The 27,884-nt window shown below is 39.7% G+C and overlaps 1 protein-coding gene across 5 annotated transcripts; it reads right to left on the bottom strand.

Annotated features, from left to right (window-relative positions):
* Window positions 1-350: 350 nt before the first annotated feature.
* On the bottom strand, window positions 351-19,980 carry ZNF449 (zinc finger protein 449). 5 transcript variants are annotated; one of them, XM_066357190.1, is made up of 5 exons: window positions 19,913-19,980; window positions 17,445-17,890; window positions 15,630-15,834; window positions 3,723-3,836; window positions 351-3,536 (listed from the first exon to the last, which is right to left on the bottom strand). In XM_066357190.1, exons 2-5 carry the CDS (start codon window positions 17,796-17,798, stop codon window positions 2,653-2,655), a joined length of 1,557 nt encoding a protein of 518 aa, XP_066213287.1. In that variant the 5' UTR covers window positions 17,799-17,890; window positions 19,913-19,980; the 3' UTR covers window positions 351-2,652. The 5 variants fall into 5 exon arrangements, with proteins under 5 accessions (XP_066213287.1, XP_066213290.1, XP_066213291.1 ...); XM_066357193.1 differs by lacking the exon at window positions 19,913-19,980 and adding an exon at window positions 19,420-19,815; XM_066357194.1 differs by lacking the exon at window positions 19,913-19,980 and adding an exon at window positions 19,163-19,219.
* Between the last annotated feature and the right edge of the window lie 7,904 nt (window positions 19,981-27,884).

Genomic DNA, 27,884 nt, shown 5'->3' with positions numbered 1-27,884 from the left:
GAATTAAAATTTAGTATGTTGGATATTTATTGAAAGCTTACACTGTATAGGGCCTGGGCAAAATATATTTCATTTAATCTTCATAGTACTGATAACATAAGTACTATTTTTGCCCTTTGTATTACTTAAGAGGTAGGTACTATATTTTCCCATTATCTTTCTGAAGTATAATAAGGCACATCCACACAATGTTCTGTGATCTCTTTTTCCAAACACTAATTCGCGTATTTCTTGATTCAGTGCCGCAAATGTGTGTGTGTGTGTGTGTGTGTGTGTGTACATATATATATGTATATATATATATATTAGAGCATACTGTAACAAAAAATAAAAAGTGGATGTTCTCTATCCTGTAAAACCCAGTCATGTGTGTTTATGATACAGTTGAGGGGCAGGCTGTAGCTCATATTATGGCTGCAACTAACCCTACGAACTAATATTGACTGTATTAAATGCTAAAAATGATGCATCAACCCAACACCATGGTTGCAGACAGTAAAGTGATTCTAGCTTATAGTGGGGGCAGGAGTCAATTGGGGTGCCTGTTGCCACTGCTCATGGAAGCAGCTCTAAGTTGTGAAAACGATTAGTTAATGTGACTGAAGCAGATAGAACATATATATTTCCACTTTATTAAAATATTGCATAGATACAGAGCAGTTGGGCACATCCATTCTAAGGCACTATTCTGGTTAAAATGCAATTCCACAAGAGAGAAAAGAGAAGCCATTAACATTCAGTGTTTTCCATCTCTACATTCAGACTCCTCCCATATTACATTCTATTCCTACTGGGATCTCAGTTTTAACCCTGCACTTATAGCAGCATCACACAGAGACCACGATGACAAGAATTAAAGAGACATCCTGGCTCTAGCACTTGATAGGATTTGGCACTTAATACAAACTCTCTTGCATTGTTTTCCATTTGTTTCCCAACTCTTGTTTAACCAGATGTTATAAACTCTTTATGAACCTGACCCATAAATTAATTTACTAGTTTCCATTAAGCCTATAACAGGACTAGTTAGGCACAAAGTAGATACCCCCCCAATACTTATATTAAATATGACTTCCAAGAACTTGGGTGGAATAGATAAAATATACTTTCCCTAATTCTAGTTTCAGGAAAGGCTGACTGGTATCTTCATAAAGGGAAAATACCTATTTTCCCTTTCTTTCCAATGTCCTATTTCTTGTATTTTATAACAAGAAACTAGGTTGAATGAATATTTTCATGTATTAACAACTTTAGAAAAAAGAGTTCTTCCCTTGCTACAGGAATTTGAGTCAGTACATGATTAAACAAGAACATTTATATGAACAGCAATGTATGTGCATGTGATAAGTAAAATTCAAAAAGGTTGAGAATCATGGAACAACTTAAAGTATCTGAATTAGTGACCCTCACCTCCTTAAAATGATGTGTGTGCATGTGTATGTGTGTATTACATAAAAGACGTATGTGTAAAGAATTTTTCATAATACCCTTCAAATGACTGGAGACAACTAGGCACAAGAGTATTAACACTATATCGATAACTATAGAAATATATGTTAAAGGTAATGTGTTCCAAGGAATACTTGTAGAATACTAGTTCTGTGGGTTATTACCTGGGTGTACATTTAAAAATGTTCTGGGGTCAAATAGGTTGCAAAACATTGAGCCAACAGAGATGCTTTTTCTACCTTTATGAAGGACCTCTCCAAGATCGTCATATGCTGATGCACACTGTAAATCAGAAAGAAACAGCAGGAAGGGATTCACAAGCTTACCTGCAGATTATCTTATAGAACTAAGTGTTCTATGATACACACTTAGGGAGACACCAAATTAAAGAATGAGTAAAACTTAAAAAGCACTGAGAGATATACGGATCAATACCAGAGGTGAGTAAAAAGCAATGGATACCGGCTCTTCTGTCAATCTAAATTGAATTAGATTCTACATGTATCACTGCAACTGTCAAATGGATTCTTCCACATAGAGCTTACTCATTCTGTGAACAAAATAAATCATTATATTAATAGCTTTAAGCAGCTTCACTCCAGACAGCCACATAAGCAGATGTTAACTTCGTAAAATTCTTAAGTAAAGGTTAAAATCTTAATTCCTTAAACATAAAAATTTTCAATGGAAATAACCCAGTTATAACGAGGCAAATGAAATCCTCTTTATCCATGTGTTCCTGACACATTTTTATTATTTGACAAAATACACTGTCTCCTTTCTTGCCACTTGGAACACAAAGCTTTAAACTAACAACCACTTTTAATAATGACAGCAGAATAATTATGGTGTTGCTATAATAGATATGTCAGATAGATATGGTTATCCATTATACTGACCCTACCCTATAAGCTTTATGCTTACATCTATGATACAGTTGGCTTGGGACACAGTTTTCATTGTCATTAAAAAAGAATACATCAAATCTAGGAAAGTTGCAATAGTAGATGGATACTATATAATTCACATACCTTGGAAGATGGGTTTTTCAAATAGTAAAAAAAAAAAATGCTGTTCTTATAAGCACAAACAAGAAAGATTCTTCCAAGACAAACAAGACTGCTTCAGGTTAAGTTATTTTGGGTTAGTGCCAATTTCTGTATGACCTGTTTCCTTTAATAATTTTTTTTCCTTTAATAATTCTTAAAGAAGTCCTCTAAAGTGAGTGACTTGGTGCATAATTAGGCCTGCTCTCTGTCTAAAGCTTTTAGAACAATGACTACATTTGTATGGCTTCTCCCCTGTATGAATTCTTAAATGAATAACAAGGCTTGGTCTCTGCCTAAAGCTTTTCCCACAATAATTACATTTAAAAGGTCTCTCTTCAGTGTGAGTTCTCTGGTGCAAAGTAAGAGCTGTCAGTCTACTGAAACTTTTCCCACAATTGTGACATCTATGAGGTTTTTCACCTGAATGAGTTTTCAGATGTCTTTTAAGACTTGATCCATGACAAAAGCTTTTTCCACACTCAAGGCATTTGTATGTCTCTTCTTCAGAATGGGTTCTCTGGTGTCCTATGAGGTGTGAGCGCCGAGTGAATCGCTTTTTACATACAGTGCATTCATAAGGTCTCTCCCCTGTATGAAGTCGTTGGTGTCTGTAAAGGTCTGAACTGCGAAGGAATCTTTTTCCACATTCAGAGCATTTATGAGGTTCCTCTCCTGAATGAATTCTCTGGTGCCCTGTAAGTTGCGACTTCCGGGCAAAACACTTTCCACACTGAGAACATCGGTGAGGTTTGTCTCCTGGGCTCTTTTTCTTATGGGTTCTAGGGTTGAGAGGTTCTTCCAAGCTAGAGCTCTCAGGTTTCTCTCCTGCAGAAGGATTCTGATGATGTACAAGTTTTGTCAAATCTGTCTGTAAATGCTCTGGGGGCTTTTCCCATTGATTTTCTAACTGTACATAGTCTTTTTGCAAACCAGGACCATGGAGAGCATTTCCCTCTAAAGTAACAAGAAATGGGTACATATTTTCCAGTTTTTTCTGTTTTGAAGTATCTTCTTCATTTTCTATCCCAATCTCAAAACCTGGGAGAAGAAACAGAAACGGCAAATGTCACTGTGTCCCACAGAGAACAACATGAGGAAAAATGAAAAGCTTTATTAAACTCCCAGTAGGGATACAGAAATCCCTAAATAGAATTTAAACTCTTTACCCTGATTAAGGTTGAATTTTTTTTCTTTTTTCTCTAGTATCAGTGAACAATTACTTACCTATCTTGGACTCAAGTAATTGTTTAATTTCTTTGGAATCCTGTAGTTCCTTCACCCATGCCTCTTCTCTGTGCTCCAATGGAAAGCTCACATCAAGCTTTGGTATTGAATATCCTGGTCATTAGAGAGACAAGAAGCATAATTGTTTGGGTTACCAGTGGTTTTTCCAGAGGTCAGACTGATATCTTGGACATATGGATGTTTAATATATATTTCTACCTCAATTAGTATTATTTCACCTGGAATCTTTTACAAGAGTCTTTTAAAAAAAATAATAAAACAGAAATGACAGAACATCCTTTTGTGTTCCATTCAAAACTATTCTCCTCTAATCTACGAAAGAAGAGGGAACCAACTCTGTGCTGAAATCACTGCACTGAATTGCTTCTGTATCTATTCTGATAATAGATTTAATTAGGTTAAAGCAAAACTATGAAGTAAATCTCCATAAAGTTTTAGCATATTAAAACAGAAACACGACCCTGGCCGGTTGGCTCAGTGGTAGAGCGTCGGCCTGGTGTGCAGAAGTCCCGGGTTCGATTCCCGGCCAGGGCACACAGGAGAAACACCCATCTGCTTCTCCACCCCTCCCCCTCTCCTTCCTCTCTGTCTCTCTCTTCCCCTCCTGCAGCTGAGACTCCATTGGAGCAAAGATGGCCCAGGTGCTGGGGATGGCTCCTTGGCCTCTGCCCCAGGTGCTAGAGTGGCTCTGGTCAGGTGCTAGAGTGGCTCTGGTCGCAACAGAGCGACGCCCCGGCGGGGCAGAGCATCGCCCCCTGGTGGGCAGAGCGTCGCCCCTGGTAGGCGTGCCGGGTGGATCCCGGTCAGGCGCATGCGGGAGTCTGACTGTCTCTCCCCGTTTCCAGCTTCAGAAAAATACAAAAAACAAAACAAAACAAAACAGAAAACCAGAAACGCTACTATTGAGCACCAAGTAAAGAGACAGAGGTAAAAGTAGGAGTTATGAAACTTTACTGGGATAATTTCAGTTGAGATTTTTCAAATTAAAATGGATATTGACTGGATTTGCAACCAGCAAAATCAGTCTTTACGTTTGTTTCAGCTGAAGTCTAGAAGTATATTCTCTTGATATTACCCAAATAGCCACCTAACAGTGTTTTCTTGTTTCTCATTCTCAATCTAAGGACAATCAGAAGTTCTCCTCTTACATCCTACCACCCTTCTCCTCATTGACAGTCCCTGTGGCTCAAATGCTCTTGTCATACCCCTTATTTGTATTCCTCAGCTCTGACAAAGAATATTGGCATGCAGTAAAGTGTGGGTTGGAAACTGACGATTGAGTATCGAAATGCAGGATGTTTACATATTGTTGTTAACGTTCAGGGTTTCATGAAGAGGAGCCACAAAGAAATGAGACAGCAATGATACTGAAAGTGGAAGACACCAATCTCTCAAGGATTGAGATGCCTTAGAGAGATCAGTTATCCAATTTATTAAGGAGAAATATGTCATTTTGTGTGAGAAACTAACAAGCAGAATACAGTGTACAATTTTATTACTTTGTTTTGCAAAACTGACTAGATCTCTCTTGCCCTTTCTGAGACAAACACCATCTGTCTGTCTGATTCCTGGTCTGCAGAAAGCTCCAGTTGGGCTGAACACTCATGTCCTTGGGTCTTCCCTGGACGTGACTGCTTTCAGTCATGAGTACTTGGCCTCAACCTTCACTTCCTCAGGATGGGAACAGAAAGTCACTCGGTGCTTTGGTTTTCCTCCAACATTTACCCCTTTTTTTTTGTTTATTTCATTCTGCAACATTATGGTGTACAAGGAGGCTCGTCCTTCAGAATGTGCAAGTTGCTTCTGCTCCTTCTCCAGACTAAGCAAATACAAAAACATAAAACAGCAATGACAATTAATGTGCTTATTGTAGAAGCTCCTAATAATTGTAAATGTTTAACAGGGTTTAGTTCCATCAGCAATACTACTTAATAAAGGTGCACCAGAAAGCAATTCCAATCCTTCTCTGAAAGTGTCATATATATCTTGTTGCAATTGTTGTATTTTCATAGATATATTACCTTGATTAAGCAAATGTCCTCTAACTTTATCCCAAGGAAAATTAGTCTCATTATATGGATGCAGGGTTACATAAAAGGTAGTAATGTTCCAATCACATTTGTTTTATTTGATGTTTTAAACTTACCAATTGATCTTCCAATAGTACTACCGCCTGTTGTAAATCCTCTATTTGACTCAGTATGACTTATCAATCAATCTTTAACTATTCCATAATTTTTCAGAGTGTTCATGCCAGTTTTGTACAAACTCTGTGTTTTGTATAGATTGACGAAGAGCAACTCTTGCTGCTGCCGCAGTGGCTGTGATAGCTATAATTCCAATCATAGCAGCAATTAACATACCTATGAAACATTTTCCTATGTAATATTTTTTTAGAGCCTCATCGATTAAATACATTTCAGGCTAGTTTTGCGATTGTCTATGTATCTGAACAGGGATCCAGACTCCTGTTCTAGCTTTAAGTATATAAACAGAATCAACATATTGATATTAATAGAGAAAATGAGACATGTATAAAAAGAACAATTCACACAAGTAATGAGATTCATTGATTCCAGAACACAGGGCCGATAATGAACATATAAAGTAGACATACACAAGCCTATATATTATGATTCATTGCATGTAAATGTCAACGAATAGTTTCCTGGTTGACTTTTAATGTATGAACCTTTCCATGCACTCGTATGATATAAATCTATTCTAATTTTCCATAAATCTGTATGTATAGGTCCTCCTATAAAGTGAGGAGCCAGCGGATACATTCCTCCACTGTGCCATACAATAGGCTCTTCAGTGCTATTGGTACATAGGGTGCTATTCTCTCTTTCCCAAGTTAACATATGTAAAGAGTACTTGGTCCAAGCAGAGCTAACCAGGGCCCAATCAACGTCGCTCCCATAGGAAGTATTAAGAAGTACTCTTCCAATTTCTCCTTTACATTTTTTCCACATTATACAACCATCTATACCATTAGCACACTTTTGTTGACAATTAGGAAGAGTGGGAGCACTATCAGTGGTGCAATTTGATGACTCCTTCTGAAAGGTCCACCCTTATAATATGATATATAAAGAATAAGGTGAAGTGACCCATTGTTTACAGTAGATAAACAACCTTGTGATTTTATCTTTAAAAAATAATTTCCTGCACCTATACAAATGGGTAATCTATCTGAGCCCACAGTATAATTTGATATAACCCAACCCTCTTCTTCAGGCCTTAAGGGTCCACAGCCATCAAATGGTCCCGGAAGCCAAACAGAAAAAGGGGTGTCTTCCTAACTACAAGGTCTATTTAAAGGAGGATTAGGAAAATAAACCCAGTAAGAATAGTTAGTTCCACTTTCTGTTACAGACAGAACGGCCAACATGGCCAGAAACAGAGTCGAGGACATTTTTGGAGTCTTAGTCCTATTAAAACATTTTCAGCCTCCTGGGTAAGTTTCTTCAGTTGCCCTAGGTAGGCGGTTCAGCTTTTTGTGTTGTGGTTGTCTTCATCTTCACTTCTCTGATAACCTTTGGCTCTAGGCTTAGCCTCTCCATTTCTTCTTCCGGCAGTTCAAAGATGTCAAATCTCCCTCTCTTCCACTTCTGACTCATGCCAAGGCTTCAATCTTCTGGAATGTATCCACTGCTCTCCTGTATCTGTGGAGATAAGAGCAAATCCTCGCCCCCATATTCTGACTAATCCCTTTTTCCATTGCCCATTATCATCTTTCCAATAAATGGGCTGTGATATAATAGTTAAAGGCTGTTTCAGGTGGTGTCTTTCAGCAGCTGTATCAGTGGCATCATTTATGATGTCTAAAAAATTTAAAGTAAAGAGAGCTCTAATTGTATCCTAGGGGGTTCTCCCTTATTCCCCCTTTTTTGTTTAAGTAATATGGCTTTAATGTATGATGAGCTTTTTCAAAAATGGCTTGCTCTTGAGGATTATAAGGGATGCTTGCTGTATGTTTAATTTGCCATTGTTGACAAAACTGATAAAATGTAGAGGAAGTGTATGCAGGATTGTTGTCAGTTTTAATGTTTCAAGGGATGCCTATGACAGCAAATGTTTCTAAAAAGTATTGGATAACATGATGTGTTTATTTCCCAGTAGCTTGTATGGCCCATAAAAATTATAAGAAAGTGTTCATGGAAACATGAACATAGCAGAGTTTCCCAAATGAAGGAACATGGGTTATACTTGTTTGTCAAACCTGATTAGGATGCAAGTCATGAGGGTTAATTCCTTCTGAAAAGGGTATAATGGTAAGAGGACTACAGGTTGGGCAATGGCTCACAATGTTTTGATCCTGTTGTCTAGTAAAAGAAATCCTTTTGTGGAGGCCAGCAGAATTAAGATGAGTACATGTGTGAAAATTTGTAGTTGAGGAGACATTACCTATAAGCAATTGATTCACAAATTGATTACTTACAGCCAAAGGACCTGGTAAATTAGAATGAGAACAAATATGAGTTATATAGACAGGAATAGAACAAGTGTGAACAATATTTTATAAGTCAGAGAAAAGAGAAAAAAAGTGTATTATTAACAGAAGATATAGATAAGGTAAGAGTTTCAAGAAATTGAATAGCATTGGTAGAGTACTGAGAATCAGAAACTACCGTATTTTTCGCTCCATAATAAAAAAATTTGATTAAGAAAAACCCTGAGCCTGATGGATTCACTGGTGCATTCTATTAAACGTTTAGAGATGAACTAATACCAATGTTTCTCAAACTATTAAAAAAAATTAGAGGAAGAAACTCTTCCTAACTCATTCTATGAGACTGGCATTGCCATGATACCAAAGCCAGAAAAAGACATTATTAAGGGAAAAGAAAAGCAAACAAACAAAAAACCAAAAATACACAACAATCCCTCCCCCACCGAACACTGATGTACAAATCCTGAACAAAATACTTGTAAACCAAATTCCACAGCATATTAAAAGCAATATACAGATTTCTGATTAAGATGATGGCACAGTTAAATGCAATACTCAGATCCTTCGACAACCACATCAAAATTACAACTAAACTATAAAACAACCATTATTCAGAGTTGCCTGAAATCTAGATGAACAGAAAGTGCTACAACTAGAAGTTTAAAGATGAAGCCACATCAAGACTGGTAAAAGGGGTAGAGAAGAGGGATGATCTGGTCTCATATCCACATGTGGTGGTTTAAAATCAGGGGGGATATCTCTGTGGAGGTCCTCACTGAAGAGTAAGGGGTCCCAGCCCAGGGTTCCAGTGACAGGTATATAAGTCCCCATGACTTATGGCTGTAAAAGCATGCAGAGGTTGAGGCTGAGGGAGGAGGAAGCTGCTAGAGTTCCAGGCAGTTCTTCTTAAAGTGCCCATGCATGGACTTATATAGATTCACTTCTCTGAGATCCAACACTTGAGGCAGCATCTTGAAAGAAACCAGAAAGGAACTGAATTGTTCTGCATCAAGGTAAGAGCTGGGGTGGGGAAGCTTTGTGCTAGACAAAAGTGCTAGCAAAGCCCACTGTTACTTTCTAAGACCTCCTCATCCTGACAGAGGTGACAGGTGGGCACCATATCTGAGTCTCCATCAACCTGGCTTACACTATTCGCCTTGGCCAAATGATTCCCTGAGACCTTGCCCCAAACAACTTGCAGGCCCACCCAAGCCAGTTACAGTGGCTTTTCCATACAACTGGCCTCTCACCTCATGCTTTGGACTTTTCTAAAATCTCTCGAGTTGTATCTGGTCTCCGAGTATCCTGTACCTATTTCTAAGTGGCCTCAGTCCTGGCACTAGTGGCAGCTGGCCTTGGCTCACTGTTTGGCATATTTTGGACACCTCCAAGCCCAGCACAAGTAGCAGTCATCTGTAGATTGCTCTGTAGCTTATGCTGGGTGGCCCTAGGCCTGGAACAGGTGGTATCTAACTGAGGGGCCCCTATCGAGGGTACCTACTGAGGAGCCCCAGAGCCAGTGCACCCAGTGGACAGCTTCACAGAATGCTGAATTAAAACCCTACCACCTCCATGTATAACACACTCAAGGGGTGGACTCAGTGAGCATCAGAGCCCCACTGAAGAAAGTCCTGGCCATAGGGTCGACTTCTACAGAGCAGCTCCTCTGCTGTAGTCACAGCTGGTACTAGCACTCCATCAGCCTGGGAGTCAGTCCCTCCCAGGGATGCCAACAGCAATCAATGGTCAACTACAACAGGATAGTGCACACAGCCCACACAGGGGTGCACCTGGAGCACCCAGCTCGAGTGACTGAGGAGGGTGTGCCAGTGGGCCCTACAGGACACCTACTACAGAAGGCCACTCTATCAAGTCTGGGAAATGAAGCAACTCTATCTACTATATGGAAACAGCCAAAATGTGAGACAAAGAAAAAAGTCTCAAAGGAAAATATAGTAGAAATCTCCAGAAAAAGAACTAAATGAAATGGAGACAAGCAAACTACCAGATACAGAGTTCAAAACAATTGTTATAAGGATGCTCAAGAAACTTAGTGAGAACTTCAACAGCATGAAAAAGGATACAGAAACCATAAAAAACGAACCAGTCAGAAATGAAGGATACACTAACTGAAACGAAGAATAATTTACAGGGAATCAACAATATAGTAGATGACATCAATAATCAAATTAGTGATTTGGAATATAAGAAAACAGAAAACACCCAGTTAGAATAGCAAAAAGAAAAAAGAATAAAAAAAGAAAAAAAGACAGTGTAAGAAGCCTCTGGGACAACTTCAAACATACCACCATTTGCATGATGGGGGTCCCAGGAAAAGAATGGAGAGAGCAAGAAATTGTAAACCACTTTGAAAAAGATAATGACAGAAAACTTCCCTAATCTGGTGAAGAAAATAGACATACAAGCCCAGGAAGTGCAGAGAGTCCCAAACAAGATGGACCCAAAGAGGCCCACACCAAGACACATCATAATTAAAATGGAAAAGGTTAAAGACAGAGAAAATCTTAAAAGCAGCAAGACAAAAGCAGTTAGTTATCCACAAGAGAGCTCCCATAGTGTCAGTCAATTTCTCAGCAGAAGCTTTGTGGCCAGAAGGAATTGGCAAGAAATATTCAAAACAATGAAAAGCAGGGACATATAATCAAAATTATTCTGCCCAGTAGGAAAAGCTAAAGTTCATCACTACCAAACCAGTATTACGTGAAAAGTCAAAGGGTCTTCTTTAAGAAAAAAAAAGATAAAAAATATGAACAATAAAATGGCAATAAAAACACACCTATCAACACGTGAATCTAAAAATCAAAATAAATGAACAAGTGAAACAGAAACAGACTCACAGATACAGAGGTCATTTTGACAACTGCCAGATCAGAATGGGGGCTGGGGATGGGTAAAAATGGTGAAGGGATTAAGAAGTATAAATTGGTTATTACAGAGTAGTCATGGGGATATAAAGTACACCATTGGGAATACAGTCAATAATTTTATAATAAATAACTATGTATAGTATGAGATGGGCATATCATTTATAGGGAAGATCACTTAGTAACTTATGTAATGTCTACTCACTGTGGTATACACGTGAAACTAATATAATACCGTATGCCAACTGTAATTGAAAAATAAAAAATAACTTTAAAAACAGGAGTATACACCATGACCAAGTGGTATTTGTTCCTAGAATACAAAAATGTTTCAATATATGAGAACCAATCAATATAATACACCACATTAACTGAATGAAGAATAAAAAACACGATCATCTAAATTGATGCTGAAAAAGTATTTTCCATAATTCAATATCCTTTCATGATAAAACACTCAATAAAATAGGAAAAGAACATTACCTCCACATAATGAAAACCATATATGAAAAAAAACAAAACAAAACACAGGGAATATCATACTCAATTATGAGAGAATGAAATATTTTTCTTTAAGATCAGGAAGAAGGTAAGGATGCCTGCTTTGTCCATTTCTATTCAACCCAGTACTGGAAGTTGTAGCCAGAACAATTAGGCAAGAAAAAGAAATAAAAGGTGTTCAAAATGGAGAGAAACATGTAAAATTATCTCTATTAGTAAATTATATGACCTGAAAACCCTAAAGATTTTATTTTAAAAAACTGTTATAACTAATAAATGAATTAAACAAAGTACCAGGTCACAAAACAAACATGCAAAAATCAGTTTCATTTCTACACACAAACAACGAACAAAGAACATTTCTGGAAATTATGAAAACAACTCCATTTATAACAACATCAAACAAAATAAAACACTTAAGAACTAACTTAAACAAGTAGGTGAAAGATGTGCAATAGAGATTACAAAACATTGGTAAAATAAACTACAGAAGACATAAAAAATGGAAATACATTCCACACTCATGGATTAGAAGACTTAATATTGTTAAGATGTTAATGCCATCCAAAGTAATCTACAGAGTCAATGTGGTCTCTATCAAAGTTCAAATAATTATTTTTTGCATAAATAGATGAGTCACTTTAAAATTCATACGGAATCTCCAGGGATTTCAAATAGATAAAAATTACCTTAAAAAGAAAGAACAAAGCCAGAAGACTCACATTTCCTGATTTCAAAAATTTACTACAAAGTTACAGTAATCAAAACAGTTTGGTACTAGTATAAAGACAGACATATAGACAAACGGAATAGAAAACAGAGCCCAAAATGAAACCTTCAAATATATCATCAAATGACTTTTAACAGAGATACCAAGATTATTCAATGGAAAAAAGACAGTTTTCAAGAAATGGTGTTGGAAAAACCAAATATGCACTTACAAAAAATTAAAGTTGGACCTTTATCTAACACCATCTGCAAAAATTAACTCAATATGAATCAAAGACCTAAACAGAAGACCTAGAAGTATAAACCTTTTAACAAGAGTATAGGGCAAAAGCTTAATGGCATTAGATTTGGCAATGACTTCTTGAATGTGACAAGAAGAAAATAGGCAATAGCCTGACCAGGCGGTGGTGCAGTGGATAGAGCCTCGGACTAGGATACGGAAGACCCAGGTTTGAGACCCCGAGGTCACCAGCTTGAGCGCAGGCTCATCTGGCTTGAGCTTAAAAAGTTCACCAGCTTGGGACTTAAGATTGCTGGCTCGAGCAAGCGGTTACTTGGTCTGCTGAAGGCCCGCAGTCAAGGCACATATGAGAAAGCAATCAATGAACAACTACAGTGTCGCAAGGAAAAACTGATGATTGATGCTTCTCATCTCTCTCCATTCCTGTCTGTCTGTCCCTATCTATCCCTCTCTCTCTCTGTCTCTGTAAAAAAAAAAAAAAGGCAATAAAAGAAAGAAAAAGTAGACACAGTACTTCATAAAAAATTTAAAAATTTGTCCACGAAGACAGTATTAACAGTAAAAAAGGCAAGCCACAGAATGCAAAAATATCCTCAAATTATATATCTGATAAGGGATTAATATCCATAATAGAGAACTTTAAAATTCAACAAAGAAAACAAAACACCCACTTAAAAATGTGCAAAAGACTAGGCCCTGGCTGGCTGGCTCAGTGGTAGAGTGTCGGCACAGTGTGTGGAAGCCCTGGGTTCGATTCCCAGTCAGGGCACACAGGAGAAGCGCCCATCTGGTTCTTCACCCTTTTCCCTCTCCTTCCTCTCGGTCTCTCTCTTCCCCTCCTGCAGCCAAGGCTACATTGGAGAAAAGTTGGCCCAGGAGCTGAGGATGGCTCCATGGCCTCAGCCTCAGGCACTAAAATGGCTCTGATTGCAGCAGAGCAACAACCCCAGATGGGTCCAGCATCGCCCCCTAGTGGGCATGCCGGGTGGATCCTGGTTGGGCGCATGCGGGAGTCTGTCTGGCCCCCCACACTTTGGAAAAATACAAAAAAAAATTGCAAAAGACTTGAATAGACATTCTTTTTTTTTTTTTTTTTGGTGACAGAGAGGGAGATAGGGACACACAGGAAGGGAAAGAGATGAGAAGCATCAATTCTTCGTTATGGCTCCTTAGTTGTTCATTGCTTGCTTTCTCATATGTACCTTGACCAGGGGGCTACAGCAGACTGAGTGACCCCTTGCTCAAGCCAGCAACTTGGGTTCAAGCCAGCGACCTTTGGGCTTAAGGCAACGACCATAGGATCATGTCTATGATCCTACACTGAAGCTGGCGACCTCAGGGTTTCCACTCTAGGTCCTCCATGTCCTAATCTGATGCTCTATGCACTGTGCCACCACCTGGTCAGGCGTGAACAGATATTCTTAAGCAAAAAAATATCCCCAAAACTCATAGACACAGACAACAGTATGGTGATTACGAGAGGGAAAAAGGGTGGGGAGGTAGGAGAGGGTGAAGAGTAGATAAATGATGATAGAAGGAGACTTGACTTTGGGTGCTGAACACACAATACAGTATAGAGATGATCTATTATAGAATTATATATGAAATCTACCTAATTTTATTAATTTGTGTCACCCCAATAAATCCAATTAAAATAAAAAACCCAACCAACCAACAAACAAAATAACTAAATAAAGTATGTTCATCCAGACTGAGGAAAAAAAAAGTAGAGAAGCTATACAAATGGTCAACAATCTCATGAAAAGATGTTTAACGTCAGTAATCATTGAGAAAGTGCTAATCAAAACTGCAATGAGATACCACCTGACACCATTAGGAATGTCAGTATAAAAAAACCAGAAAATAGCAAGTGTTAACAAGGATGTGGAGAAACTGGAAAGACTGTTGGATGGTACATTCACTGTGGGAAACAAGTATGGTGGTTCCTCAAAAAATTAACAATAGAATAAATCATATGATCAAGCAACTGTACTTCTGGCTATACAATACTCAAAAGAAGTAAAGGCAGGGTCTCAAAGAGATAATTGTACGCCCATATTCAGAGAAGTATTATTTATGATAAACACAGAAGCAACCCAAGTATAAAATGGATAAACGAAGTACAGTATATACACATAATGAAATATTATTCAGCTTTTTATTGTGTGCAAGAGAGAGAGAGAGACAGAAAGAGGGACACATAGGGACAGACAGACAGGAAGAGAGAGAGATGAGAAACATCAATTCTTTGTTGCAGTTCCTTAGTTGTTCACTGACTGCTTTCTCCTATGTGCTTTGACCAGGGGGACTACAGCAGACTGAGTGACCCCTTGTTCAAGCCGACAACCTGGGGCTCAAGCTGGTGAGCCTCGTTCAAACCAGATGAGCCCACATTCAAGCTGGCGACCTCGGGGTTTCAAACCTGGGTCCTTTGTGTCCCAGTCCGATGCTCTAACCACTGTGCGACTGCCTGATAAGGCTTATTAAGCTTTTAAAAGCATAGAAATTCTAACATATGCTACAGCATGGATGAACCTTGAGGACAATATGCTAAGTGAAATGATCCAGTAACAAAAAGACAAGTACTGCATGATTCCATTTATATGAGGTACACAGAGTAATCAAATTCATAGAGACAGAAAGCTGAATGATGGTTCAGGGGTTGGGAGGAGGTGGAAATGGGCAGTTATTGTTGAGATAAGTATAAGGGATGAAAATAGTGGGCATGGTTGGTGGTGATGATTTCACAACATTATCACTGAAGTGTACATGCAAAAATGGCTAAGAAGTTAATCCAAGATATGTGTATAACACACAAACACACATACACACAGAAGAAGAAAAAAAAAGAAAAATAGGCCTCTTGAGTAAGTTCATTAGCTTAACAGGTTTTGAATCCTGATCAATCTAATATACTTTGTGGCTGGTTATTCCCAGATATTTCCTCCTCCTAGTCTTTAACAGAGTGGTCCATTTTCATTGGATATTTGGTGTTTCTAAACAACCTCAACCCTGGAGAGCTTCTGAGCTCCAAAAACAGAAATCAAGGAAAGGAAATAAAACCCGTGTCTTACCAGGGTCCAGAAGGGGCTGGCCTTCCCCAGCAGCACCGTAGCTCAGCTCCTGCAACCCTGCCGGTGGGATCCACGCCTCTGCCACTGGGGCCTCGGAGACAGGTCCCATTGCTTGGAGAGGGGGTACATCCAGTTGGATGTTCGGCGGTATGTCTGCCATTCCAACTGCTGCCAAGTCTTCCAAGAGTATTTCCTGCCTATCGATCTGGAGGAAATGCCAGAGCCCATCACTCTAAAGTCTAGACCAGCTGTGCCCAGTAGCAATAAAATGCAAGCCACCAAAGTCATTTTAAATTTTCCAGCAGTCATATGAAAAATAGAAGAAATAGGTAAAGTCAATCTTAACAATATCCATTATTTAACAACATATATCTAAATAGCATAATTTCATAATGTAAACAGCATTCAAAATTATTAATGAGCTATGTCATCTACCTCATTGTTCACCCTAAGTCTTCTGAGTGCTGTATGCATTTATCCTCGCAGCCTACCCAATCTGGACCAGCCACACTTCTAGTGCTCCAGAGCCACACTTGGCTGGTGCCTGTCATACTGACAATGCAGGATAAGACCACACGAAGAAAAAAAATCTCATGCATAAGCCAAACAAAGAGACACAGAAGGGAAGGGAAACCATAAAGGCATTCCATCTTGGAGGCAGGAAACTTTGGAACAGAGTCCTGTCCGTACAGGCTAACTACCGAATCCCATCAACACACAAGACTGCAGCGCCCCTCATGCCCAACTAGAAACACTTCCTCCCTTCTCCAAAGATGACGGCCTGTGCTCAGCTATCGCAAGCCTCCAACAGGTTTTCCTCGGAGGTTATGAGGAAATACGGTGGTTTTCCTCGGTGGTTCTTAGAATACGGTGGCAGGTGGCGGCTATCAGAATTGAGTGGGCAGAGATGGGAGTATAGATAATACACAGTGCGGAGCTGCTCCAGGTCCCTACCAACTTTAGACTGCCCTCCTCAAATATCTACATAGGTAAAAAGAACCTGTCAAGAACCTCATCTTTTTAGTCAATCACAAAATATTTTTACAAATTTTAGCTTGATTTGACTTTTCTAGGAAAGCATTACTTTGGAAATCAAAGAAAGACTATACTACTAACTGTTCAGATTCAAGAGTTATTTGCCACTTTGGAAAATCACATGACCAGCAGCAACACAGTTCATAGTATTCAAGCTGTATCGGTCTGAGTTTCTGCCTGTCCCCTTCACAGTGAGCTTAGGCAGAGAGGCAAGCATCGGACAACTTCGTAAGGACTTCCGGTGCGATCAAGACCAGACAGGTGTATGCTGAAATGCTTATTTGTCTGTAAAACAGTATGTTGCTTTTCTATTACTTCTAAACCCTGCTTTGACTTCTGGTGGCAGATCTTTTTGGAAAGAACCAGATAGTAAATATTTTAAGCTTCCTGGGTCATGTTGTGTATTCTTTAAAAAAACAAAAAAACAACAACACCACTTTAAAAAGGTAATAACCATTATTAGCTCATGAGCTGCATAAAAACAGGCCTTGGGCTGTTTTTGGCCCACAGACCGTACAGCACTGGTTTTGAATTAGTATCTATTAGTAGATTATCTATAAATTTCATCTTAGGATAGTAAAGGTGACATTACCAAATATATGAGGTGTTGGCTTTAATAGTTGAAAGTCACTGACCCATATGCTGATTCCAAAAAACAAAAACATGAAAATCACCGCAGGGAAATTCTGTCTTACAAAAAGAAAAAACATCTAATCCAGTACCAGATATGTTTGCTACTTCTTTTTGTATAATTACCCAGATCCCCAACTCTTTTCTCACCTGTGGCTCTGGTATCTCAAGTTCTCTCTGTAAGTCTTCTATCAGTGACACAACTCTTTCCCTATTCTCTGGGCAATGTTCCCTCACCCAGGTCTCTATCTCTGTGGGCAGAATTGTTAGGAATTGCTCCAACACCAGAAGCTCCAGCATTTGTTCCTTAGATCGCAGCTTTGGCTTCAGCCATTGACAGCATAGCTCCCAGAGTTTGTTGAAAGCTTCATGAGGCCCAGCTGCTTCTTTGTACTGGAACTGCCTGAAGCGCTGACGGAAGACTTCCGAGTCAGTGTCGTACTCTTGAAACACCGAGCCCTGATTCAAGGAGGCCTGGATTGCACACCCCAGGGCAACAGCCATTGCCCCCTTCAAGCAATGTTTAATTTCGCAGGGCCTGAAGTGTCAGACTCCAATTTGTCTTTTTGTGTACTTCTTGGGTGGAGGACCTACAGCTGAGGAAAGGGCAAGTGAGAAAGGAGAAACAGCAGTGGTTACCAGAGGTCATCCTTACCTCCCTTAACTGCTCACTTTTCACCAAAGTCCTAAAGTAGCAGCTTGTCATCTTTTCAGTAGTTTTGAGAATCTCATGAAAGCCATGGACTCATTTCCTAGGAAAATGCACATAACACTTCAAATTCTGCATCCAGTTTCAAAAAGTTCACAAAATCTTCAAGACCATCCATGGACCTTTTAGAACTGTTCTTTTCAACATGGTAGTCAATAGTACCATGTGACAATTTAAGTTTAAATTATTTAACTATAAACATTCAGTTTCTCATTCATACTATTCACATTTCAAGTGCTCAGTAGACATTGTTGCAAGTTCTTTTGGACATCTCTGTTCCAGAATTCCTTGGACCCAAAGCTAAGAATCCTTTCCCTTAAATTAACCCCTATAGATCTGGTGGCCTAGACCCCCACTCCTAATCTAATAATAATTTTCTGGTGTTTCTGAATATAGGTGAGCCAGAGGAGAAATACCGGGGAGTAATACTTACAACAGTGGTGAGTAACCCTGAAAGTTCACCTAGCTTTGAGTAACTCTCAGTACTTTCAATCACCAGCATCTTAGTAAGAGCCTTCCAAAGGCAGCAACTCATCAATACCTCATTCTTCTCCACTCCAAGTATGTGTAGTTCAGCCAACATCACCATGACCCTCATCATGCAATGACATTCCAAGTGGCTTTCTCATGAGAAAAACACACTGCACACAGCAGGACATCAGGAATCTGGTCTGCGTTAATAACGAAGTACAGTTATCACATTTAGTATGCTATGAGCCATGTGCTGTTTCAAGACTCCTCCATATATTAGTTAATTTAGCCCTCACCCAGTGTGAGGAGGTGGGTACTAGTATTATGCCTTGAATACAGATGAGGGCACTGAGGCACAGAAGGATTGAATAACGTGTCCCAGGACCCATAGCAAACGCCAGAGGGAAATGGTGATGAGGTTTGAAACCATAGACTCGTGAAGTGCTCATGTCTAAAAAGATCCAAATGTTCTTAGTGCAATCCCTCAGGTCATAGGCGGTCACCCACATGTCTCCACCATGTCTCCACAGGTGTGAAGACCGGTACCTACCCATGTGCTATGGGTCCTCTCTGCATTTACCCACACAACTCATGTGCCTGTCCTCTTTCCTGAACGCGATCAAGGAGAAAAAAAATATTCATGAGTCTCTTCCTGTCCAGTCACCAAAAAACGACACAGTGTTCCCACCTCATTTGTTCAATGACACCTAGTGCCTGTCTCTGTAACATCCTCTTCATAAAATGCGTCTGGCGGATCCAGTCGCACGGAAAGGGAACAGCAGTGTGCCCAGCTCAGAGGCGGCTCTGCTCGCAAGAACTCATTCCTAGGGAGCTTCTATTCCCCTGTCTAGGCACCTAAGGGTCGCTGGAGGGCATCCATGGTTTAGGCTGGGCCCCACCTTCCCCTACTCCAGCCTCACAGGTGGCCGCTCTCCCCATACTGACCCACACGTTACCCCCGTCTCCCACGGAACTGACTCGCCAGATTTCCTTCCATTCGCCCTTCCGGAAGAAAACTTCACTTCCCCTCGGGGCTGATGGCTTCTCTCCAAACCCGCCTGAATGAACGCGCGCTCCCAGGGCCCGTGGGGAAACAGGCACCGGGCGTCGAGGAAAGAGGGCACTAGGGGAAAGGCAAGGGGACAATTCCCTAAATGACTAAAACCTAGTTTAAAATTGGATGCTGGTGGCAAAGGCGCGGCCCCAGCGCTCTCCCGGGCGAAGACTTCTCGCTTCCTGGAGGGGCGCCGCCAGACTCGGAGGACCCCCGGGAAGGCCCTGCTGGATTGGAAGTAGTGGCAGCGGGGACCTTGGCGGGACAGGGGACCACTGCTGGCTCAGGCCTGGAGGCGGCCAGTTCTTATAGCCTAAACGGGATGGGAGCCCCACTCCCCGCGCCCCAGAGACAGCCACGCCCTTAGGACGCTGCGGGACTTACCGCCTCGGAGTCCACAGCTCTCGCAGCTCACTGGGTGCACTGCCCAATGCGCAGGCGCGAGGCCACGCAGCGGACTACGACTCCCGGCAGCCTTCAGGCCAACCGCCTCTGAGTGTGGGGTGGGCAAAAGCTTGTTGACGTGATTGGGGTTAGGGCTTTTCTTTGGAAGAGATTTCATTTCCGGTCATAGAGGCTTCTGAATCCCAGGGGATTGGGTGGTGCCTGTCCTGTTCTTGCTTCTAGCCAGGCTTTCTCTCCCATCAGCCGAAGAGTAACCGGAACGGTTGGGGATGTAAACCAAAATAAATTTTGGACTGTAATAAAGAATAGAAGGCTTTTATTTGCCCCCAAATGAGCTGAAGCCCAGGAGACACAGATTTACTTAGCAACTTAATTTGTTTTCCACTGAGATAAAGGGGAAGCTGCCTTTTATCGTGAAACTGCTTGCTCAGGTTCTCAATGAAGTGTGCTTTATGTAAATGAGGTATCCAAATATGCAATTTTGATAGGAAGGGGCAGGACTCAGTCCAATGGTGGAAAGAGAAAACCAGAGTTTCCCTGTAGTGGTTGACTCAGATGGCCTAACCAAACCAAGAAGAGTGTGGGAAGCTCAATGTTTAGTCTGAACTCCCCTGCGTAAACCCCCTGTCAGCAAATGGCTGCTAAGCTCTTATTATTTATAAAATGTATGTCCTGATTTGAGCATAGAGAGTCCATCTCAGCAGGTAAATTCATACTTGTGGTCCACATTGACCTCCTGTAAATCTGTTATAAAGTTGCCAGTGATTCTCAAACCTCTCTATGTAGGAAGAATTTCTAGGCAGAGCTTGTTAGAAAATCATATTTTTAGGGGCTCCCATCTCAACACTCTGATGCACTGAATCTCCCAATAGCTCTAGAATTCACATTTTAATAAGCCTTCTTTGTGACTTGTCTTTGGCTCACAGGTCATAATAGCCTTGATCTACCTTTTTATTTTCTGCTCTTAAGGACCAGAAGTTCTACCTACCTACTCTTTGTATTTCTCTCACCCTTCAGCTGCCACCAGAAGGTTACGTTTTTGGGTTTGCCCGATGTTCTTTCCTCATTGTCTTCCAATTGGTCCCTTGTTGGTCCAACCCCTGGAGTCAAAATTTCCTGTCTGGGTGGTCAGTGCGAGTTGAAGGGCAGCCAGATTCTATATTGTCATTTGGTAAACTTGTCGTCCCTTTGGTTCAGAGAAGTACTGTTGATTTTGGATGCCAAACGTTAGTGCTGTTACTTCTTACATGGGACCAGAATCTAACCTGTATGGGTTGAAGAGAGAGAGGAGAGAGCAGCCTGCCCTTGTGTCTTCCACAGGCCCTGGTGGAAATGAGACAAGGGAGTAGGTTCACCACCTTCCCAAACTTACAGAAGCCAAAGTTCTGGAAACAGCTTCGCGAGGGCTTGATTTGAACTGGAACATGGAGCCTAGGGCATGCCAACTCCTGCACATGCTGTTCATTGTTGCAAGAGGTGTTGGGGCAATTTTCTTGGCAGTTGTGATTGCTTTCAGGGCCAAAGTAGTCTGGGAGTCTGATGATGACATCTGGCTCTGGCTCTCAGGAACAAAAACGGCTCCTGATTGTGGAAATGAAGGCATTCCTGCATCTGGAACCAGGAGGTGTTGCCATTCAAAGGCCTAGCACAGAGGCTTCCCACCTATGTTTCTGTGGGTTCTGCTGTTGGTCCCTGAGAAACCCTCAGGCAGCTCCTGGAGCTTTACCATGGGTGGGTGGCTTTGGCCTGAGATGCACACCATAAAGCAGATTCTGGATCTGCTGGTGTTGTAAAAATTCCTGACCATCCCATCTAGGAGGCCCACTGCAGGGTGCAGAGCTGCAAAGAAGCTCTGAATCTTACAGTTAACACAGAGAGAGCCTGTGGGAAATAGATGAGTGAGAGAGAGGGGTTTCACATGTGGTTGGTTAGCCCCAAAGACTGCAACATCATAGAGTCTTACTTCCCCATTCAGATGTCTTAATTGTCCTGAGTTGATTTTCCATGGCTACGTGACTTTTTGTAGTTTAGTCTGGAACTTTCATCCTACATGTTTCCTGCCAAGCACACAGAGTGAATAGTGAAAGGTGGCTGTTTCCAAAGAGTCCTTGTTGCTGCTGCAATAGTTAGTGTTAGCTCTGAAGTTAGATAAAAGGGGTTCAAATCCTGGCTCTGCTGGCTGCTCACTACTAGCTATGTGAATTTTTACAAGTTGCAGTTCCTCCTTGGGCCTCAATTTCTTTCTTGGTAAAATGGCTTGGGGGATTGTTTTGAGGATTAAAGGGAGAGTAGCATAGCATGTATGTTTTGATCACACTGTTGGCACGTAGTTAATGCTTAAACTGTTAGTTCTTGTTATACTAGGGTCAGCAGTCTGGCCTCTGAAGAGCTGGGTCTCAGTTAATGGTAAACTTAGAAAAACAGTTTGGAACTGAGGCTTTGAGTTCAGTGCCCCCAAGTTAGCTTATCCAGAAGTGAGAAATGGGAGTGTCTTGGAAAAATGGGGAGTGAAAGGGAAAGTGAAGTATATCAGATGAGATGCAGGGTAAGGTGTGCACTGGAAAGAACCCTCTCTTCACACTCTCCAGACACAATCACATACACCCATTTTCAGTCACAGACAAGGTGTCCAAAACCTTTCCTAGTTTAAACCATCCTTTTATCTTGTTGGATCCAAACAAATAGACTGTCTTCCTGTTGAAGGTTTACCCTCAGATTCCCATAATCATTTCCCTGGGCCCTGTTGTTATTATGAGTGCAGGTTGGGTCCAGGTTACAAACAATGGGTTGGGAACAGAAGTGCTTTTGAAGAAGCCTTTATTTTAGCTAACTGCATGGAAATTACTGAACTTCAAGCTGGGGCCCAGGGACACTCAAGGAACCCTTGAGGTCTAGAGTAGTTGCTACTTTTTGCTCAGTAGGTCCAATCAGTTTATCATCATCAATATAATAGAACTTTGTGATGTCTTGAAGAAGGGAAGAGTGACCAAGATCTCAAGATCGCCACAAACTAAATTGTGGCATAGGGTTGGGAGGTTGATATATTCCTGAGGTAAGACAATGAAGATGAATTGTTGGCCTAGCCAGCTGTAAGCAAACTGCTTCTGATGGTTATACTAACAGTTATGTAGAGGAAAAAGAAAGCATTTGTCAAATCAATAAGCTGCATGACAGGTACCAAGGGATTTGTTAAATTGCCCAAATAATGAGATCACGTTTAGAATAGTAGCTACAATCAGAGTAGGTTTATAATAAACTACTGTCCTAGCCTCCAAGATCCACCTTGTATTTACACAGGCTAAATAGGTAAGTTGAATGAGGATGTAGTGGAAATCACCATCCCTGCACATTTCAGGTTCTAGATGGTATCATTAATCTCTAAAATACCTCCAGGAATGTGGTATTGTTTTTTTTTAAATACTATTTTCTTAGGGAAAGTAAGTTCTAGTGGCCTCTAGTTGGCCTTTCTCACTGTATTACCTCTCATTCCACAGGTCAGAGATCTAATGTGGGAATGATGCCAGATACTGAGCATATCTATTCTATTTTTTAAATTTTTATTAATTTTAATTTATTGTGTTAAGATGGATTTAAGTGTCCTCTCCCACTGAATATAACACCCTCAACCCCATACACTCATATCCCTATTTATACCGCCTTTGCCCCCTACCACTCACTCCTGCCCCCCTTCCCTCTAAGATTTGCTGTCCAGTTATCTGTATCTCTCTGTTATGTATATATAGTAACACTAATCCCTTTACCTTCTCTGATCCCATCCCCTCATCCCCCTTCCTTCTAACAGCTGTCCCTCTGCTCCCTGTGACCCCACCTCTGCCTCTATTCTGTTCTTCAGTTCACTTTGTTCATTAGATTCCACATATAAGTGAGATCATATGATATTTGTCTTTCTCTGCCTGCTTTATTTCACTGAGCATAATAATCTCCAGGTCCATCCATGCCATTGCAAAAGGTAAGATTTCCTCTTTTTTCACAGCTGCATGGTATTCCATTTTGTATAAGTACCACAGCTTTTTAATTCACTCATCCACTGTTGGACACTTGGGCTGTTTCCAGATCTTGGCTATTATAGAAAATGCTGCAATAAACATAGGAGTGCATATCTTTTTCCACAGTGGCTGCACAAGTCTGCATTGCAGGAGGGTTCCCTTTTCCCCACACCCTCGCCAGCACTTCCTGTGTGTCGATTTGTTAATGAGCGCCATTCATACAGGTGTGAGGTGGTATCTCATTGTCGTTTTTATTTACATTTCTTTGATGATTAGTGGCATTGAACATTTTCTCATATGCCTATTGGCAATCTGTGTGTCTTCTTTGGAGAAGTATCTCTTTAGTTCTTTAGCTCATTTTTAAATTGGATTATTTACCTTCCTGGTGTTGAGTTTTACAAGTTCTTTATAAATTTTGGTACTAACCCCTTATCAGATGTATTGGTGAATATGTTCTGCCATTGTGTGGGTTGTCTTTCTATTTTGTTAATGGTGTCTTTTACTGTGCAAAAGCTTTTTAGTTTGATATAGTCTCATTTGTTTATTTTGTCCTTTATTTCACTTGCCCGTGGACTTAAATTGGTAAAAATATTGCTACAAGAGATATTGGAGAGTTTACTTCCTATGTTTTCTTCCAAGATGTTTATGGTTTCACGACTTACTTTTAAGTATTTTATCCATTTTGAGTTTATTTTTGTGACTGGTATAATTTGGTGGTCTAGTTTTATTTTTTTGTATGTACCTGTCCAATTTTCCCAACACCATTTATTAAAGAGACTGTCTTTACTCTATTGTATGCTCTTACCTCCTTTGTCTGATATCAATTGACCATAAAAGCATGGGTTTATTTCTGGGTTCTCTTTTCTGTTCCATTGATCTGTATGCCTGTTCTTATGCCAGTACCAAGCTGTTTTGATCACTATGGCCTTGTAGTATAACTTGATACCAGGAACTGTGATACCTCCCACTTTATTCTTCATTTTCAAGATTGCTGAGGCTATTTGGTTTTGTGTGTGTTTTTATTTTGGGAGGGGGGTTCCATATAAATTTTTGGAGTATTTTTTCTATATCTTTGAAGTATGCCATTGGCATTTTGATAGGAATTGCATTGAATATATAGATTGCTTTGGTTAATATAGACAATTTAATGATGTTTATTCTCCTATCCATGAACACGGTATATGCTTCCACTTGTTTGTATCTTCCTTGATTTCCTTTATCAATGTGTTATAATTTTCCAAGTACAAGTCTTTTACCTCCTTGGTTAAATTTATTACGGGGTATTTTATTTATTTATTTATTTATTTATTTATTTATTTATTTATTTATTTATTTATTTTTGGTGCCATAATGAAGGGGATTGTTTCTTAACTTCTTATTCAGAAAGCTTATTGTTGGTGTATAAAAATGGAACTAATTTCTGAATATTAATTTTATGTGTTGTCACCTTGCTGAATTCACTTATCAAGCCTAGTAGTTTTTTGACTGAGACTTTAGGGTTTTCTATGTACAGTATCATGTCATCAGTAAATAATGATAGTTTTACTTCTTCTTTTCCAATTTGGATGCCTTTTATTTCTTCTTCTTGTCTGATTGCTGTGGCTAGGACTTCCAGAACTATGTTGAACAGGAGTGGTTAAAGGGGGAAGCCCTGCCTTGTTTCTGATCTTAAGGGGATTGCTATTAATTTTTCATTTTTGCCCATTGAGTATGATGTTGGCCATGGGCTTGTCATAGATGGCCTTTATCATCTTGTGGTATGTTCCCTGTTTTCCCACTTTCCTGAGAGTTTTGATCATAAACGGGTGTGGGATTTTATTAAGTGATTTTTCTGCATCTATTCATATTATCATGTGATTTTTATCCTTCCTTTAGTTGATGTGATGAATCACATTTGATTGACTTGCAAATGTTGTACCAGCCTTGCCTCCCCAGAATAAATCCCACTTGAAAACAATGTATAATTTTTTTCATGTATTGCTGTATCCGGTCTGGTAATATTTTGTTGAGAATTTTAGCATCTAAGTTCATCGAGGATATTGGCCTATAGTTTTATTTTTTGTACTATCTTTACCTGCTTTTGAAATGAGGATAATGCTTGTCTCTTAAAAGGCGCTTGGAAGTCTTATGTCCTCTTGGATTTTTTGAAATAGCTTGAGCAGGGTAGGTGTCAGTTCTTCTTTGAAGGTTTGGTAAAATTCGCCTGTGAAGCTATCTGATCCAGGACTTTTGTTTGCTGGGAGTTTTTGGATAATTGTTTCAATTTTATTTGTTATAGTAATGAGTCTGTATAGGTTTTCTGATTCTTCCAGATTCAGTTTTAGAACATTGTATGTTTCTAAAAATATATCTGTTTCGCCTAGGCTATCCAATTTTTTGGCATACAGATCTTCATAGTATTCTCTTACAATCCTTCATATTTCTGCGGTGTCAGTTGTTACTTCTACACTTTCATTTCTAATTATATTTATTTGAATTCTCTCTCTTTTTTTTCTTGATGAGTCTGGTTAAAGGTTCATAAATCATGTTTACTTTTTCAAAGAACCAGCTCTTGGTTTCATTGATCTTTTGTATTTTTTTATTTAAGCCTCTATGTCACTTATTTCCTCTGTGATTTTTATTATTTCCTTCCTCCTACTTCCTCTTGGCTTTGTTTGTCTTTTTCTACTTATTCTAGGTGCAAGGTTAAATTGTTTATTTGAGCTTTTTCTTGCTTCCTAAGATATGCCTGTAATGCTATGAACTTCTCTCTCAGGACTGGTTTTGCTGTGCCCTATAAAGTTTCAGTTGTTATATGTTCATTTTCATTTGTTTCAAGGAAATTTTTAATTTCTTCCTTGATCTCATTGTTAACCCATTTGTTATTTACTAACGTGCTCTTTAGCCTGCAAGTATTGAATGTTTTTTAGTTTTTCTATTGTAGTTGATTTCTAGTTTCATGCCATAGTGATCAGAGAAGATGCTTAATATGATTTCAATCTTCTTAAATTTATTGAGGTTTGTTTTGTGTCTTAATATGCGGTCTATTCTAGAGAATGTACCTTGAGCACTTGTAAAGAATGTATATTCTGCTGCTTTGGGGTGAAAGGTTCTGAAAGTATCTATTAAATCCAATTGATTTAGTGTGTCATTTAAGGCTGCTGTTTCTTTGTTAATTTTCTGTCTGGAGGATATATCCATTGATGTTACTGGGGTATTAAAATCTGCTACTGTTATAGTATTGCAGTTGATCCTGCCCTTTATGTCCATCAAAATCTGCTTTAGATATCCAGGTGCTTCTGTATAGAGTGCACGAATATTTGCAATGGTTATATCCTCCTGTTGGCTTCCTCCTTTTATCATTATGAAGTTACTTTCTTTGTGCTTTCCTATAGCCTTTGTTTTAAGATCTATTTTATCAGATATAAGTATAGCTACACCAGCTTTTTTTTTATTATTTCCATTTGCTTGATGTCCTTTTTTCCATTCCTTCACTTTCAGTCTATGTGTATCTTTTGTTCTGTGGTGGGTCTCTTGTAGACAGCATATGTACTGGTCCTGTTTTCTTATCCATGCAGCTACCCTATGTCTTTTGATTGGAACATTTAATCCATTTACATTTAAGGTTATTATTGATATGTACTTACTTATTGCCATTTTATTCTTTGACTCTACATTCCTCTTTTTCTTGATTTCCTTTTTTTTTTTTTCTTTGCTCTTTTTACAGCAGGCCTCTTAATATTTCTTGCTATACTGGTTTGGTTGTAATGCGTACTTTGAGTCTTTTCTTTCTCTTGGAAGATTTTTTTTTTCTTCTTCAATTTGAAATAATATCCTTGCTGAAGAAAGTAGTCTTGGGAGTAGGTTCTTGTTTTGCATTACTTTTAATATTTCTTACCAATCCCTTCTGGCCTCATATGTTTCTGTTGAGTAATCTGATGTCATCCTTATGAAGCCTCCTCTGT

Source organism: Saccopteryx leptura, chromosome X (genome assembly GCF_036850995.1).
Source record: "Saccopteryx leptura isolate mSacLep1 chromosome X, mSacLep1_pri_phased_curated, whole genome shotgun sequence".
In the NCBI taxonomy this organism is placed as follows: domain Eukaryota; kingdom Metazoa; phylum Chordata; class Mammalia; order Chiroptera; family Emballonuridae; genus Saccopteryx; species Saccopteryx leptura.
The sequence above is the reverse complement of the archived record's forward strand: the minus strand, read 5'-3'. Positions and strand labels throughout refer to the sequence as shown.

Bases quoted from the DNA above. Each gene is read 5' to 3' on its own strand.
- ZNF449 (XM_066357190.1), bottom strand. From the start codon at position 17,798: ATGGCTGTTGCCCTGGGGTGTGCAATCCAGGCCTCCTTGAATCAGGGC. The intron at 3,837-15,629 runs GTAAGACACGGG...TCTAATGACCAG, and splicing joins CCAGCCCCTTCTGGACCCTG to GATATTCAATACCAAAGCTT. The intron at 3,537-3,722 runs GTAAGTAATTGT...TTCTTCTCCCAG, and splicing joins ATTACTTGAGTCCAAGATAG to GTTTTGAGATTGGGATAGAA.